The sequence below is a fragment of the Rhineura floridana genome, chromosome 13 (assembly GCF_030035675.1).
Source record: "Rhineura floridana isolate rRhiFlo1 chromosome 13, rRhiFlo1.hap2, whole genome shotgun sequence".
In the NCBI taxonomy this organism is placed as follows: domain Eukaryota; kingdom Metazoa; phylum Chordata; class Lepidosauria; order Squamata; family Rhineuridae; genus Rhineura; species Rhineura floridana.
This window is the reverse complement of record NC_084492.1, coordinates 39,514,438-39,527,892: the sequence shown is the minus strand read 5'-3', so window position 1 is coordinate 39,527,892 and position 13,455 is coordinate 39,514,438. Positions and strand designations below refer to the sequence as shown.

Below are 13,455 nucleotides of genomic sequence, written 5' to 3'. Positions count from 1 at the left end.
CCATGCTCTGCAGGTCCGAGGGTAATCCTCATTCCTGGACGCAATGCCGCCCGGCAGCACAAAGGGGCATGAGGCTGGTGGAGAGCCCTGGGCTGCTGCTCCCTCTTCAGCTGGGGGCCCTTCTGTTCCGCCCCCTTCCTGCCGAGAGAGCCCCGGCTGCTGCTGCTCCTCCTCCTCTTCCTGGGCCTGCGGCTGGCGCTCCACTGGGAGGCCTTCCCCTTCCTCCTCCTCCTGCTCCCGCCGCACCTGCTCTTGCACCTCCAGGACAATGCGAGAGAGTTCGCTGAAATCATGCAGGTTTTCAACATCAGGCAGCTGGATGGGATGTGCCAGGTCAATCTCCACCGTCTGCTGGCCTGCTGGGATGTTAGGGTCACCCTGGAGATGGCAAGGAAAGAGAGAGGAATGACTTTGGTATGAAGGTTAACAACCCCCGCCTCCGTGACACCCAGTCTTGAGCAGCCTCCTCTTCCTTACTACACCAGTTTCTTCTCGCACCCTTTCCCAAAACCTTATCCTGAACACAACCCCACCTGAGCCACCATGGCCTTGCCTTGTCTATATCTTCCTTCAGTAGAAGCTAAAATGATGAAACTGAGCTTATCATACTTTGGATGCGTAATGAGAAGACAGGATTCACTAGAAAAGACAATAATGCTGGGAAAAACAGAAGGGAATAGAAAAAGAGGAAGGCCAAACAAGAGATGGATTGACTCCATACAGGAAGCCACAGACCTGAACTTACAAGATCTGAACAGGGTGGTCCATGACAGATGCTATTGGAGGTTTCTGATTCATAGGTCGCCATAAATCATAATTGACTTGAAGGCACATAACAACAAATCAAGGAAGAACTGAACACAATTCCAGATTCTGCAAGCGAATCTAAAGAAGAAAGAGCATGCACAAGCAAGTTGCCTAGCCGTGCATACGAATTGGACACGTTTACTGCCACCTCAGAAGGGAGGATTCCTGGTTGAAACATTTTGCGTTTTTTTCTCACAGACATTTCCACACCAGAAGAATGGCCCTACATTTGCTGTTCTCTACACCATCTTCTCGATTGTGGGCAGAAAAGAAGGGCTTCGTGGAACAGGAGTGACATGTCTATCACGCTAACTTTATGGCAATACACAGTTGAACACAGAAAACCGGGATGCTCACTGTGATCTTTGTTCCTTTGGCCTTTTTTCCATGGAAGCTGAGCATGACTATTTCAAGGCCATGGCTCCCATATGTCCCCTTGAAGAGGCCCGGCTGGATGAGATCATCTGGACTACGTGGAGGGAGGCAGATGCGCCTGTACGTCAAGCAGTTGCTGAAAGAGAAAGATAGCTGCATATTGATACAATGCAGGTAAGGCAGAACCAGTTTGCTACAACATCAGAATCAGTGACAAGGCATCTGACAAGGCCAGCTTTCATGTTTTAATACAATCCTTCCAAAATCAAGTTTCTAGAGCTCTTGCGTGTAGAAGGAGTGAGCAGGATCTGGGAGCAAACTAGAAGCACATAAGAGTGAGTCTCTGGGTAGTGAACAGACCTTTGCCCCTCCGAGCCCACCATAGGAACAGCTTCCTAGTCCCCATCCCCATCTCCCTCAGCTACCTCCATTGATCACTGTCATGGCATCATACCTTCCCTTCATCCCCATTCTTCATCCCCATTCCAGTCCTTGCCAAAGACATCCACAGCTTTTGGAAACTGGGGAACAGAATTTGGCAAAAACAAGTCTATTCAAGGTGCTTTGGACTGCTTTGCTAGTTAAATGCGTTTTGTAAGGCAGTTTTCTGATAAACAGCCCCAAATAGGCAGCCGACAGGAGCTAATGGCTATGAGGTACTTGGAAAGAAAGATTAAATCATTCATCAAAAGTTTGGAAAGGTGGCATCTCCATTCTCTGGAATAAGGATTGGGCAGATGTGTGTGAACAAGGTGAGAGGAGGGGAGAGAGCTCTAAGATGACTGAAAACACCTTTAGAAGGCACAGCCTCTCTCATGGAGAATAAGGCTATCCATGGCTACTAGCCATGATGACTATGCTCTGCCACCATAGTCAGATGCACTATGCTTCTGAAAACCAGTTGCTGGTACCCACAGAAGGGGAGAGTGCTCTTGCGCTCAGGTCCTGCTTGTGGGCTTCCCATAATGGGCATCTGGCTGGCCACTGTGCGAACAGGATGCTGGACTAGATGGGCCACTGGCCTGATCCAGCAGGCTCTCCTGATGTTCTTATGTTCAGGGCACTGGATACAATGGCGTGGGGCAGCAGATTAGCTGTCCCGTGGGAGTGCCTCTTCACCTGCATTCATGCTCTGCTTGTATATTTGTAAGGACAGCAAAGGGGGACCTGCAGCAAAATGTTGTCACGTGGAGCACTTCGGTACAAAGATAGTTAGAATTCCACAGCATGCGCAGTCCTCACTGGGCTGTGTGGGCGCGGGGTTCTCTTGGGGAGGGGTTGCCCCTACAGATATCCTTTTTTCCCCTTGTTCATTAACTTTATTTTTACAGAAAAAGATCTACATTGACTCCAGAAAAATATACAGCCATCACCACAAGAAAAGAAAAGAAAAATCCACAGGATATGTTGACCCCCACAGATATTCTGTCCTTTGGCAAAAGCTGGAGTTCTCCCAAGTCTGCTGATGTCTTCCCACCCCACCCCTCCTGCGCAGAGATGGTGCAGGCAGAGCATCAGAAATAGAACTGTTACAAAGGCCCCACAGTCTGGTGTTCTCTCAAGCCAAAGGAAACCAAACCTGGTTGGCGCCTCCCTCTTCAAACAACTCATTGATTGGGAAGGTGCATAACAGTATTGTTGGTCTGCGCAATTTGTTCAAAAAAATCAGCATCTTGACTTTCCCCCTCTTTTTAGCTGTAGCAGCAGCAGAATGTTCAGGGGAAAAGAAGGGGTCCCTGTTCCCCAACCCTTACTCATATTGACTGGTATAGATGAACTTCATCAAGATGAGTTCTTGCATGTGTTCGTGGAAGATGTCTTCCAGAGTCCGCCCCCACTCCTCCCGCAGCCACGTCCGGAACTCCTACAACAGCACCCAAAGGAGAGAAGCAAAGCCAATGAGTTGCAACTGCCTGGGAGGGACCCATTCCTCTAGCCAGAAAGTGTGGGCACATTTGGACAAGATTCCTCTACTGTCCATCAAGCTGTCCACCCATTCTTAGCCTCCCCTCTCAATGGACTACAATTCCCAGAATTCCAAACGGAGGAAGTCATGACTTAAGTTGGTCAGTTTGCAGGTCCAAAGGCAGGGTGATTTCACTCCTTCATGTATAATCACCAGGTGCTTCCAGATGCAACCCTCCTGAAGACCATTGTTTGTTGACTGTGGAACTACAGTGGATCCTCCATACTACTGTAAACTTTAATTGCCCTTCATTTAAAAAAAAAAAAGGAGTGGGTCCAGTTTGCTGTGAAAGGCAAGATTTCTGCTGAAGCATGTGCACAGTAATTTGCATTACGTGACTCAAAAACACAGCTGCATGTTCCATAAAATGACACACACAAACTGCCTCCTAAATAAAGGTTGGAGCTGCTGCTTATGGCTGCTGGTTGCAATGATATACCAGAATTCCAGATAAACTCCAATTAGAAAAACAAAACAAGCTGCAAGAACTTGTCTTCATTCTCCATCTGAAAGCCTGAAGCAATATATGTGCAAACAACAGTAAAAGCATGCCTGGCCATGAAGGTGGACCGACACAAAATGGTTCAGGTGCAAACAGCTGAGGATCAACCAGAAGAGCCGTAGTTAGAGAACAACCTCCAAGAACATCACTATCCACGTCAAAAACACACCAAATGAAACCTGGCAGGGGAAAGTGCAAATTTACACACCTCAGGTTTTTGTGTTGGATTTTCCACATTTGGGGTGGGTAGGAACAAGCACAGGGTACTTTCAAAAGGATGACACCATCACGTGGATTCTCAGTTAAAAAGCACAGAGAAACACTGAAAAAAGGCTTGCCTGGAAGCCCCTACACTCTCACATATGAACCATCTCTTTCAAGCATCTCCAAAGATTTAATTCAAGGCTTTGTTTTGAGATGGACTTAGGAAAAAAATAACTGCTTTTAGCAGGCATGGTGCTGCTTTTGTATTACATACATACTGAACTGCTGGAGGATGCAGAAAGCCTAATTTCACCTAGTGGCCTTCCCACAGACAGCACGGTTATTACTCAGCTGTGGAAGAGGATTTCTTGCCCCCCGCCTCCGTTCCCAGCCCTATTGGCTTCTTGACAATGATCCGCTCGTCGTCAGGCGTCTTCCTGCCAGAGCACAGCACCAGGAGCAGCATTTCAGTGTTAACTCTGCATTGCGATCTGCAACTTCAATCCCTCGTCCCAGGTGACCAGCTGTACAGAGAACAGCCCCCCTGCCCCCACTAAGGCTGCAGACACACTAGTTGCAGGCTGTTTTCTCTGGCTGCATTTAGAAACAATTCTGCCCATGGCTGGGCACGTCGCCCTTCCTCACTGCTGATTAGGAAAGCGTTGGGCCAGTCACTCGTGTCTGCCCTAGCCTGCAGCAAAGCGTTTTCATTGGACACACCTGGAGTGGCAACGGGGCTGACGGCTAATCAGTTCTGAAGTCTGTGCAAAGCTGACTTCAGGGTAAAGTGCACTGGAGCTGCAATGTCTGAGGTTTTGGAGTAAAACGGGGTGGGGTCTGCCTGGCATCGTGCGTCCCCGCATTCAGAAGTCAGAAGTGGAGGCGAACTGAAGCCAGCATGCTTCACACGTGTCTCTACCCTGAGACTGGCCTTTAGACGTGACTGGCATTGAAAATGTTCGTCTGTACTGCCTGTCGCCCATCCCAGCAGACACCCCCCTTTCCACTAGGCAATGGAAGACAGCACTTTGGGCATGGAGAAGAACAGGGCTGAGTGGGCGAGGGTCCTGAAACAGAGTTTGGAAGGAACGCACAGGAAGGATTTAAATAAAATATTCTGTGAGCTAGTTTGCTTCCCAATGATGAGAAGTTAGCTCATATGATAAAAACAGCCCTATCTCTGATTAATAGCTGGTAACCTGTGCTAACGGCCTGGTTTTTAGTGATGGTATCAGTCATGCTTATCCAAGAACACAACAGGAAAATGGGCTGGAAAGTGGCCCAGGCTATGCCTGGACATGGCAGTTTCTTCCCTGGGCAGGGCTTACCTCTTGCCTTCCTCCTGACATTCGGTGGTGATCTGTCTGGTTGCACTTTGTGGAAAACTCATCCTTTTTTACAATCTGTACATGTTGAAAAAGCAAGAGCAGGAGTTACAAGCCATAAATCGTCATGGACAGAGCCTCAAATTGACACACTGACTCAAAACAACCAGGGCACAGAAAACCTTAGAAGACAAGTGTTCCTTCAGCATCTGTGGCAGCCTGGACAGGTAGCTCACCTGAATATGCCCGCTGTGGGGTCCCTTGTGGCCATACATGCACTCAACTGTGGCACTCTTTCTCTCCATTAAGTGAATCCTGAAAAGGGGCTTGAATCTCATTGGGTCATCCACATGAGGATCGTGAGGGGGCAAGTACATCCAGCCAATGATGAACAAGCCATCTACCTGTCACAGGCAAAATAAGGAGAGTCAAAATCTGCTTGCCTTTCAGCCGCTGTTGCACCCTGAACAGAGCTTGTTTTCAAGATGGCAGCTCTGCCCCAATGCTTTCTGGGCCTTTGGTCAGGGTTATCCCTATCTAGAGCTGGATAGCTGCCTTGCAGCAATACTGCTCCTGCTCAGCTGGCTACTCACAGCACATCTCACCCAAGAGGAAGGGGAACTTATTTTATACAGCTTTTGAGTTCTCAGTTCTTCCTGAAAACCAAACTGCCACTCCCCTGGCCTGAATCTTTAAGCTCTAGAGAGCAGCTGTGCTGATGAGAGAGAACGTCTGTGCATGCCAAGATTAGATGGAATAATTAGGTAGAAGAAAGCATATCAAGTCAGCAGCTTTTCTCGCAGCAGCAGCAGCAGCAGCAGCAGCAGGAGGAGGATCCATTCCAGAGCTGGCAGTCAGTAGTACCAAACACCCAGCTTCCTTTTCATTGCAGGAGAGGGACCAGCCACCTTCTTCTCCCTTTCCCAGAGCCAGTCCAAGGAAAGGCATTTTGGCGCCCGCCCAAGGCAGAAAATCTATTCTAAATGGTACCTTCCCTTTTCCACTAACTAATGTGGAGCACAATTCACAGGAAGGTTCTCTTCCACTGGCCTCATTAAAACAAATGAAAACACTGCTGTTCATTTCAGGGGAGTTTGTGCAGGAGAATGCCTCTGGATTATGTCCATTGGGTCAGCTCTGCTTGTCTCTGGCACTGCTGCGACTGCCTCACTTGAATGCTTGGTTGGGTCACCACCTGCGCCCCTGTGCCAAAAAATGTTGTCTCTCCTTGCCCCATCTTAACTGTCACAGGCCTTTTATGATTCACTGAACTGCTACCCCTTATTAACACATGTTGAAGCTCAACACTGCAGGAGAAGATGCAAAAGGCACCGCTTCAAGCCACCTCTGGTGTCTCCCTTCAGCCTGAACTGAGCCCCAACTCCCTTCGGCACACGAACAAAGGTCAGCTCCCACCTCAAGCAGCACCAAAGAGCCCCAAGCGCCTCCCAGAGTGCTTTACATGCAACATCCAGGGGTCCATGTCTACATCCAGGAACCTCTGTACTCACCACCACGTTCAAGAGCCCCCCATACGGTCCGATGTCTGGCTGCCAGAGTCCCAAAATGTGCCGGTATCGGTGGAGCACTAGAGAATGGGAGGAAAAAGAGGGAGATAACAAGATGGCAGGCAGGAAGCTGGGGGGGGATCTTGGAAGAACAGAGGAGCCCAGAGTGTGTCAAAGAGTTTCCCTGCATAGGAAGGAGAGGAAAGCTGGGCTGTGGGTGCTTGGCAAGAAATCCTGAAACCAATACTCAGTGCCCTGCGTGAACCATGCAAATTAAATTAAAGCACCCCTTGCATCTGTGTTTGCTCATTTTTGCATCATTTATTCTGCGTCTTCTGCTAATCCCGGGGAGGAGGAAGAAGGACTGCGGGACAGTCAAGGCCTCCCCTCCAGGAACAATGGAAATCTGAGGCTCTCACAGACAGAGCTCGTCATTTAAACTAACAAAAAACCTTGAGAAGCAGCCGGGGGAAGAAAGTGGTTTAGGTCAGCAGTGGTGGGAAGGGGATTTGCTCAACACTCTCCTCCTTGTTTTTCCCTGATTAAAATCCTCCCCCTCCACGCACAAAAATCTGCTAACAACATTGGGGGGGTGCATGCGTCAGTGTAAGAGATGGGCAAATTCTGATACCTGTCTTTTCTCTAACAGCAGTTGCGGCCAGTTTAATTGGGGAACACCCCCTCCTCCAGCAGCACTGCCTCGAGCTAATGGGCCCCCTCTCCTCTACAGCAGCTTTTAAGCTTTCTGGTCCTGGATTTCCCACCTCACATTTTTCAGCCCATATTCAGGCACTCCCCTGGCTTCCTGACATTTCACCAGGCATTACCCACATGGCAAGAGGGACTAGAATTTTGCTTTTCTTTTTTTAAATAGAAGTGTCAGGTTCTCCATACTATGGATCCTGTCTCCAATGCCAGATTTTGCCTAGAATATACACAGCCCTTCTTCAGTCAAAGAGGGAGCTCTAGAACAGTCAATGCTTCGCAACAGACTATGAAAGCTCTGCTTATTCCTTGTCTGCCACACGCCAGAAAACAACACTCAGGGCAGAGGTGGACATAATTCTGGAACAGCCAAGATGAGCATCAGCACTAGCCCTGTGCATGAAGTCACAGGTCAGCTTTCTCACAATAACCCCACAGGCAGAGAGGTGGTGTCAGGCAGCAGCTCAAAACAGCTGAGGTCCAAATCCAGAAGTCTACAGTTTAGGCCTTACTTCTCCCAACAGAAGTAAGGTAAGCTCTGCAATGTGGAGATAACAATACAGGCCTACCTTACAGGTTTGTTGTGAGGGTGACAAGATAATATGTGTGAAATGCTTTGCATTTCAAAAGTATATAAATGTATTAGTATTTCATAAAGCATACTCAAAGCACGTTTCCCCCTCTCAAAGAATTCTGGGAACTATAGTTTGTTAAAGGTGCTGGGAATTGTAGCTATGTGAAGGGTAAACTATAGTTCCCAGTTTTTTTTGGGGGGTGGGGAGTGGAAATGTGCTTGGAATGTGCCCTGTTGCAGCAGCTGACCTGCATGTCAGGCACAGCAGTACAGCAAACCAAAATTTGAGGGGGGTGGGGAGAGGAAATGGGCTCTTCCCTGGTGACTCCAAAGGGTCTGCAGGCTGTACTCCCTCCAAAGCCCCGAAGGGCTTTCAGGGGGAGAGAACGGGAGAAGTCAACCTAAAATAAAAAGCACTTTTTAAAAAAAGTAAAGAAGAAGGCAGAGACTGCTCTCTCACCACATGGCTTCCTCTTCCAGAGCCAAGCCTTGTAACAGGCTCCCATCTGCAAGGCAGTGCCCATCTGGGCCATTGCTTCTCCATAAGGAGCATCAGTTGTTCGCTGGCTGACCCTGGCTCCTGCCTGAATGGGAGGTGGTGTTGCAAAGGATATTTAAGGACCTCCTTCCTTCTTTGATGATGAAAGTCACTCCTGCACATTTGAGACACTCCACTAAAACGCTCCCAACCACAGCAGAACGCAATTAAAAGGGGTTATCTGGGTCTGCTGGGCCCAAAGTCAGGGAGGAATGAGAAGCAACTGAATCCAGGCAGGGGCTTCCAGACAGCTGTAGCTGTGGAGAGTGCAGTTTCAAAGCAAAACCATTCAAATGAATGGTGTGACATCGGCATGATTTTGATGAACACCACTCTGTTTCAACACAGCAGCAGTTCCCTGGGCAGGGCACTTCTTTCCATTTTCATTTGGGATTCCCAGGCCTGAAGAACAGTTTAACAATAAAAGCCTCCAGCTTTTGGAAGGTTCATTAGTCAAATCAAGGCAGGGCCCAACTTGTGCCATCCCTCTTGAAAAGCAAAGGGCTCCTGAGGAAGAACAGCTGAAGCCTGTCACAGCAGAGCCCCTGCTTTGGATACAGAAGGTTGCAGGTTCACCTCCAGGTAGCGCTGGAAACGTCCCTAGCCCCGAAACCTCAAGTAACCGCTGCCAATGAGGATAGACGACACTGAGCTAGATGGACGAATGGCCTGACTTGGTATAATGTGGCTTCCTATATTCATGAAGAATGACTAATCCCAATTCTAATTCCGTGCAGGAAGTGCAATTGCAGAGCCACTGAGTCAGCAGGGTTGGCATCTCCATATGACAGGGGTATGGAGGGTGAGCCTTCGCACGTTTAAAGAAGCAAAAAAACCTACCCAAGTAAATCAGAGAAATACCAAAAGAAAGGCCCATAGCGCCCTCAAGCTCATCCATTCTATTCCTTCTCAAGCCCCCAATGGAGACAAGGTTGCCACAGGTTCCCGTTAAGGCAGAATGCTTTACACAGTCCAGTTCAGAGGCTATCAAGCCAAAATCAGTGGCCCTCAAAAGCCTCTATGTATGGCTGTGGAAGTTGGACAGTGAAAAAAGTGGATAAGAGAAAAATCAACTCATTTGAAATGTGGTGTTGGACGAGAGCTTTGCGGATACCATGGACTGCGAAAAAGACCAATAATTGGGTGTTAGAACAAATTAAACCAGAACTGTCACTAGAAGCTAAAATGATGAAACTGAGGTTATCATACTTTGGATACATAATGAGAAGACATGATTCACTAGAAAAGACAATTATGCTGGGAAAAACAGAAGGGAGCAGAAAAAGAGGAAGGCCAAACAAGAGATGGATTGATTCCATAAAGGAAGCCACAGACCTGAACTTACAAGATCTGAACAGGGTGGTTCACGACAGATACTCTTGGAGGTCACTGATTCATAGGGTCGCCATAAGTCGTAATCAACTTGAAGGCACAGAACTACAAACAAAAGCCTCATTCCAAATTATGCTCCTAGCATCCACACAAGCAGTTAGCATACATCAAAGTAAAAATCCCATTGTACCTGTGGAATAGCTACAAACTCCCATACCCAATCATACCAGATTTAACCCTCTCCTCATCTTGCCCAATATTATCCACTCTGACTGGCTGCTGTCTCAGGCAGAGGCACCCCAGCATCTATTACCCCATTCCTTTTGTTTTTTTTACTGGAGATGCCAGGGATTGAACCTGGGACATTTTGCATGCAATGCAAGTTACAATACTTGGTGTGAGTGAATTAAAATGGACGGGAATGGGACATTTTCAATCAGGCAACTACGAAATATTTTATGCAGGAAATGAGAAATTAAGAAGAAACAGGGTTATTTACTAGTGAGAAGTGATGCAGCAAAAACAATTAAGAGCTATAATGCAAGGTCTGAGCAAGTTATATCAATGAGATTCAATGGGAAACCTATTAACACAACCATCATCGAATTCTACGCTCCAATGGCAAACGCAGAAGAGGAGGAATTGGAGAGATTTTACACAGAAGTACAGGAAGAAATTGATCACACACCAAAACAAGATGTGCTGATAATCATGGGAGACTGGAATGCAAGAGTAGGGAACAGAGAAGAACTAGGAATAGTGGGAAAATGGGGCTTAGGAGATAGAAATGAAGCAGGAGAAAGACTTATCGAATTATTTGAAGCCAATAATCGGTTTCTCACAAACATATTTTTTGAGCAACCGAAAAGATGACTGTACATGTGGACATCACCAAATGGTCAATATAGGAATCAAATTAATTACATAACTGGTAACAGAAGATGGAGAAGTTCCATACTTTCTGCAAAAACAAGACCAGGAGCAGACCATGGTACAGATCATGAACTGGTTGTATCAAAAATCAGAGTAAAGCTAAAGAAGAAGAACAAAGCAATCATAATGCCAAAATACAATTTAAATAACATCACAGAATAATATAAAGATCAAATAAGGAACAGATTTGAGGCTTTAAACTTAGTTGACAGAGAACCAGAAGAACTATGGATTGAAGTCAGAGACATTATCAGGGAAGAATGCAAAAAGGCACATCTCTAGTTAAAAAGAGAGAAAGGCCTCAATGGATGACTGAAGAAACTCTTAAAATGATTAAAGAGAGAAGGAATCAGAAGCAAAAGGAGACACAAACACGGTCAGAACCCTAAATGCAACTGTACAATGACTAGTGCGTAGGGACAAAGAAAACTATTACAATAGTTATTGTATAGAAATAAAAGAGGACAACAAAAAGGGTAGAACAAGAGCCCTATTCTAAAAGATTAGAGAAAATAAAAGGAAATTTAAACCAAGGGTAGGGATGTTGAAGGATCAACAGGGAAACACACTGACTGACCAAGATGAAATAAAAGTAAGATGGAAGCAATACACTGAAGAACTCTATAAAAAAGATGCCAGGATGACACATTCACTCATGGAGGAACTATATGATGAAGAACCAGAACTTTTAGAATGTGAGGTAAAAGCTGCTCTTAAAATACTTGGAAGAAACAAATCACCAGGAACAGATGGCATACCAACAGAGTTGCTACAAGTTACTGAAACTGAATCTGTCCAAATTTTGACAAACATTTGTCAACAACTATGGAAAGCTAAACAATGGTCCACAGACTGGAAGTTTTCAATATACATCCCAGTTCCAAAGAAAGGGGATCCCAGGGAATGCAGTAATTATCGAACTATTGCCTTAACATCCCAGGCAAGTAAAGTAATGCTCAAGATTCTACAACAAAGGCTCTTACCATATATGGAGTGAGAAGTGCCAGACGTCCAAGCTGGATTTAGAAAGGGAAGAAGCACCAGAGATCATATTGCAAACATGCACTGGATAATGGAACGGACCAAGGAATTTCAGAAGGAAATCACGCTGTGCTTTATAGATTACAGCAAAGCCTTTGATTGTGTAGATCATGAAAAACTATGGAATGCTTTCAAAGAAATGGGGGTGCCGCAGCATCTGATTGTCCTGGTGCGCAACCTCCCTTCCCACACTGCTAACTTCAGACCTTTCAGGACTGCCCACAGCAAAATGTTGGGCCAGTCACTGTCTCTGCCTGAGCCTGCAGCAAAGTGTTTCTATTGGCCACACCTGGAAGACAAATGGGTTGATCTACCAATCAATTGCGAAATTTGCCTGAAGCTGAATTAAAAAACCAATGCATTCAAGCTGATCCAATCAGAGTTTTAGAGTAAAAAGGGGCAGAATCTGACTAGTGTCTGGTGCCCCATTTTCAGAAAAGAAATGGAGATGCACTGTAACTCGCACAACAATAAGTGTGCATCTAGCCTCAGTTATAGCCCATCTGCTCGATTTGGCATCTGATGTTTTCCGAAGACATATCCAACCCCAAAAATGGCCCTGGGAAGCTTAGTTTGCCAGCTACGTGGTCAGGCAGGCACACTTCATGCTAACACAGTGCAGAAAGCATTTGCCAACAGAAGGTACATACGGCAGGTGTAAACATCTCTGTATTCCATGTGCTCGTAGTCGGGAAGGATTTTCATAAAACGCCCCGACTTCACTCGTGGGTTTATACCTGAGCAGACACAGCAGGGCGAGTATGAGAAGTCTGGCTCTCCTTTTACCATTCCTTCTTACCACCGCACCAGTTTCTTCAGTCTTGGGTCACAGATGGGGGTGGGTGGGAGCAGCTTTGTTCTGAAATAAGGGTCATGAGTGGTGGTTCCTTTGGGTGGGGGTTGTAATTTTCTGGAATCGGGGGAAATATTTTAAAAGTAAGGACTTCCCTTTACATCAGCAAACTTCAACTCATGTATTGATCACCTTGATTCCTTCAGATGACACTGCCAGCTAAGCCACATAAGTGTCATAAGTCTGTCTTCCAGACAGTCAATTAAGTACATGTCCCTATAATATTTTTGCCTGGGATAGCTGTACAAGTTCCAGATTAAAATAAAAGAGACGTATGCAGTCCAGCAGAATGGGTTGCTGGTGGGGTGGGGTGCATCCCACCTTTTTGAAGGGCTGGATGATGAAAACACAGCTTGCAAAGTGGGAACTTGCATGCGCAGTGGAATTGTCTCAGAACCAAGGCTGATTGCCAGTTTAACCTCAAGTCCATCAAAACTCTCAAGGCAAAGTCCTAAGACCCTTCAAAATCCTACCAGAACCACCAGACCTGTGTACCAATGGGTTGGGGATGGGGGGTCAGCAGTTACCAGCTGCTAAACCTGCTAACCATAAACAATGCTCACATACGAAAGTGCCACATGGAGCATTGATGCTTTTTTAAAATGCCTTTACATTTAGAGATGGGGAAGAGAGGGAAAGTTCTTGACATTTCTAGAGCGCACATAAGTGCTAATAAAGGCATTAAGCCCAATATGGCTTTACAGATAAGAGAGTTATGGCTATTGACTCACAGCTCTAGTCTGTTTGAGACTCTTGAGTCACTTAAATTAAGGATTCAGAATGGCACCAAAA

The 13,455-nt window shown here is 46.4% G+C and overlaps 1 protein-coding gene across 3 annotated transcripts in view; it reads right to left on the bottom strand.

Annotated features, from left to right (window-relative positions):
* FBXO31 (F-box protein 31) overlaps positions 1-13,455 on the bottom strand; it is a 30,415-nt gene that overhangs the window by 7,816 nt on the left and 9,144 nt on the right. The window contains exons 3-9 of one of the 3 annotated variants that reach the window (XM_061594531.1): positions 12,461-12,547; positions 6,691-6,767; positions 5,416-5,583; positions 5,183-5,257; positions 2,937-3,046; positions 1,165-1,318; positions 2-378 (exon numbers count right to left, since the gene is read on the bottom strand). In XM_061594531.1, the coding sequence (XP_061450515.1) occupies positions 2-378; positions 1,165-1,318; positions 2,937-3,046; positions 5,183-5,257; positions 5,416-5,583; positions 6,691-6,767; positions 12,461-12,547 (1,048 nt within the window). Of the gene's footprint in view, position 1; positions 379-1,164; positions 1,319-2,936; positions 3,047-5,182; positions 5,258-5,415; positions 5,584-6,690; positions 6,768-12,460; positions 12,670-13,455 lie in introns of all 3 variants that reach the window. The other 2 variants (XM_061594533.1, XM_061594532.1) reach the window with 2 other exon arrangements.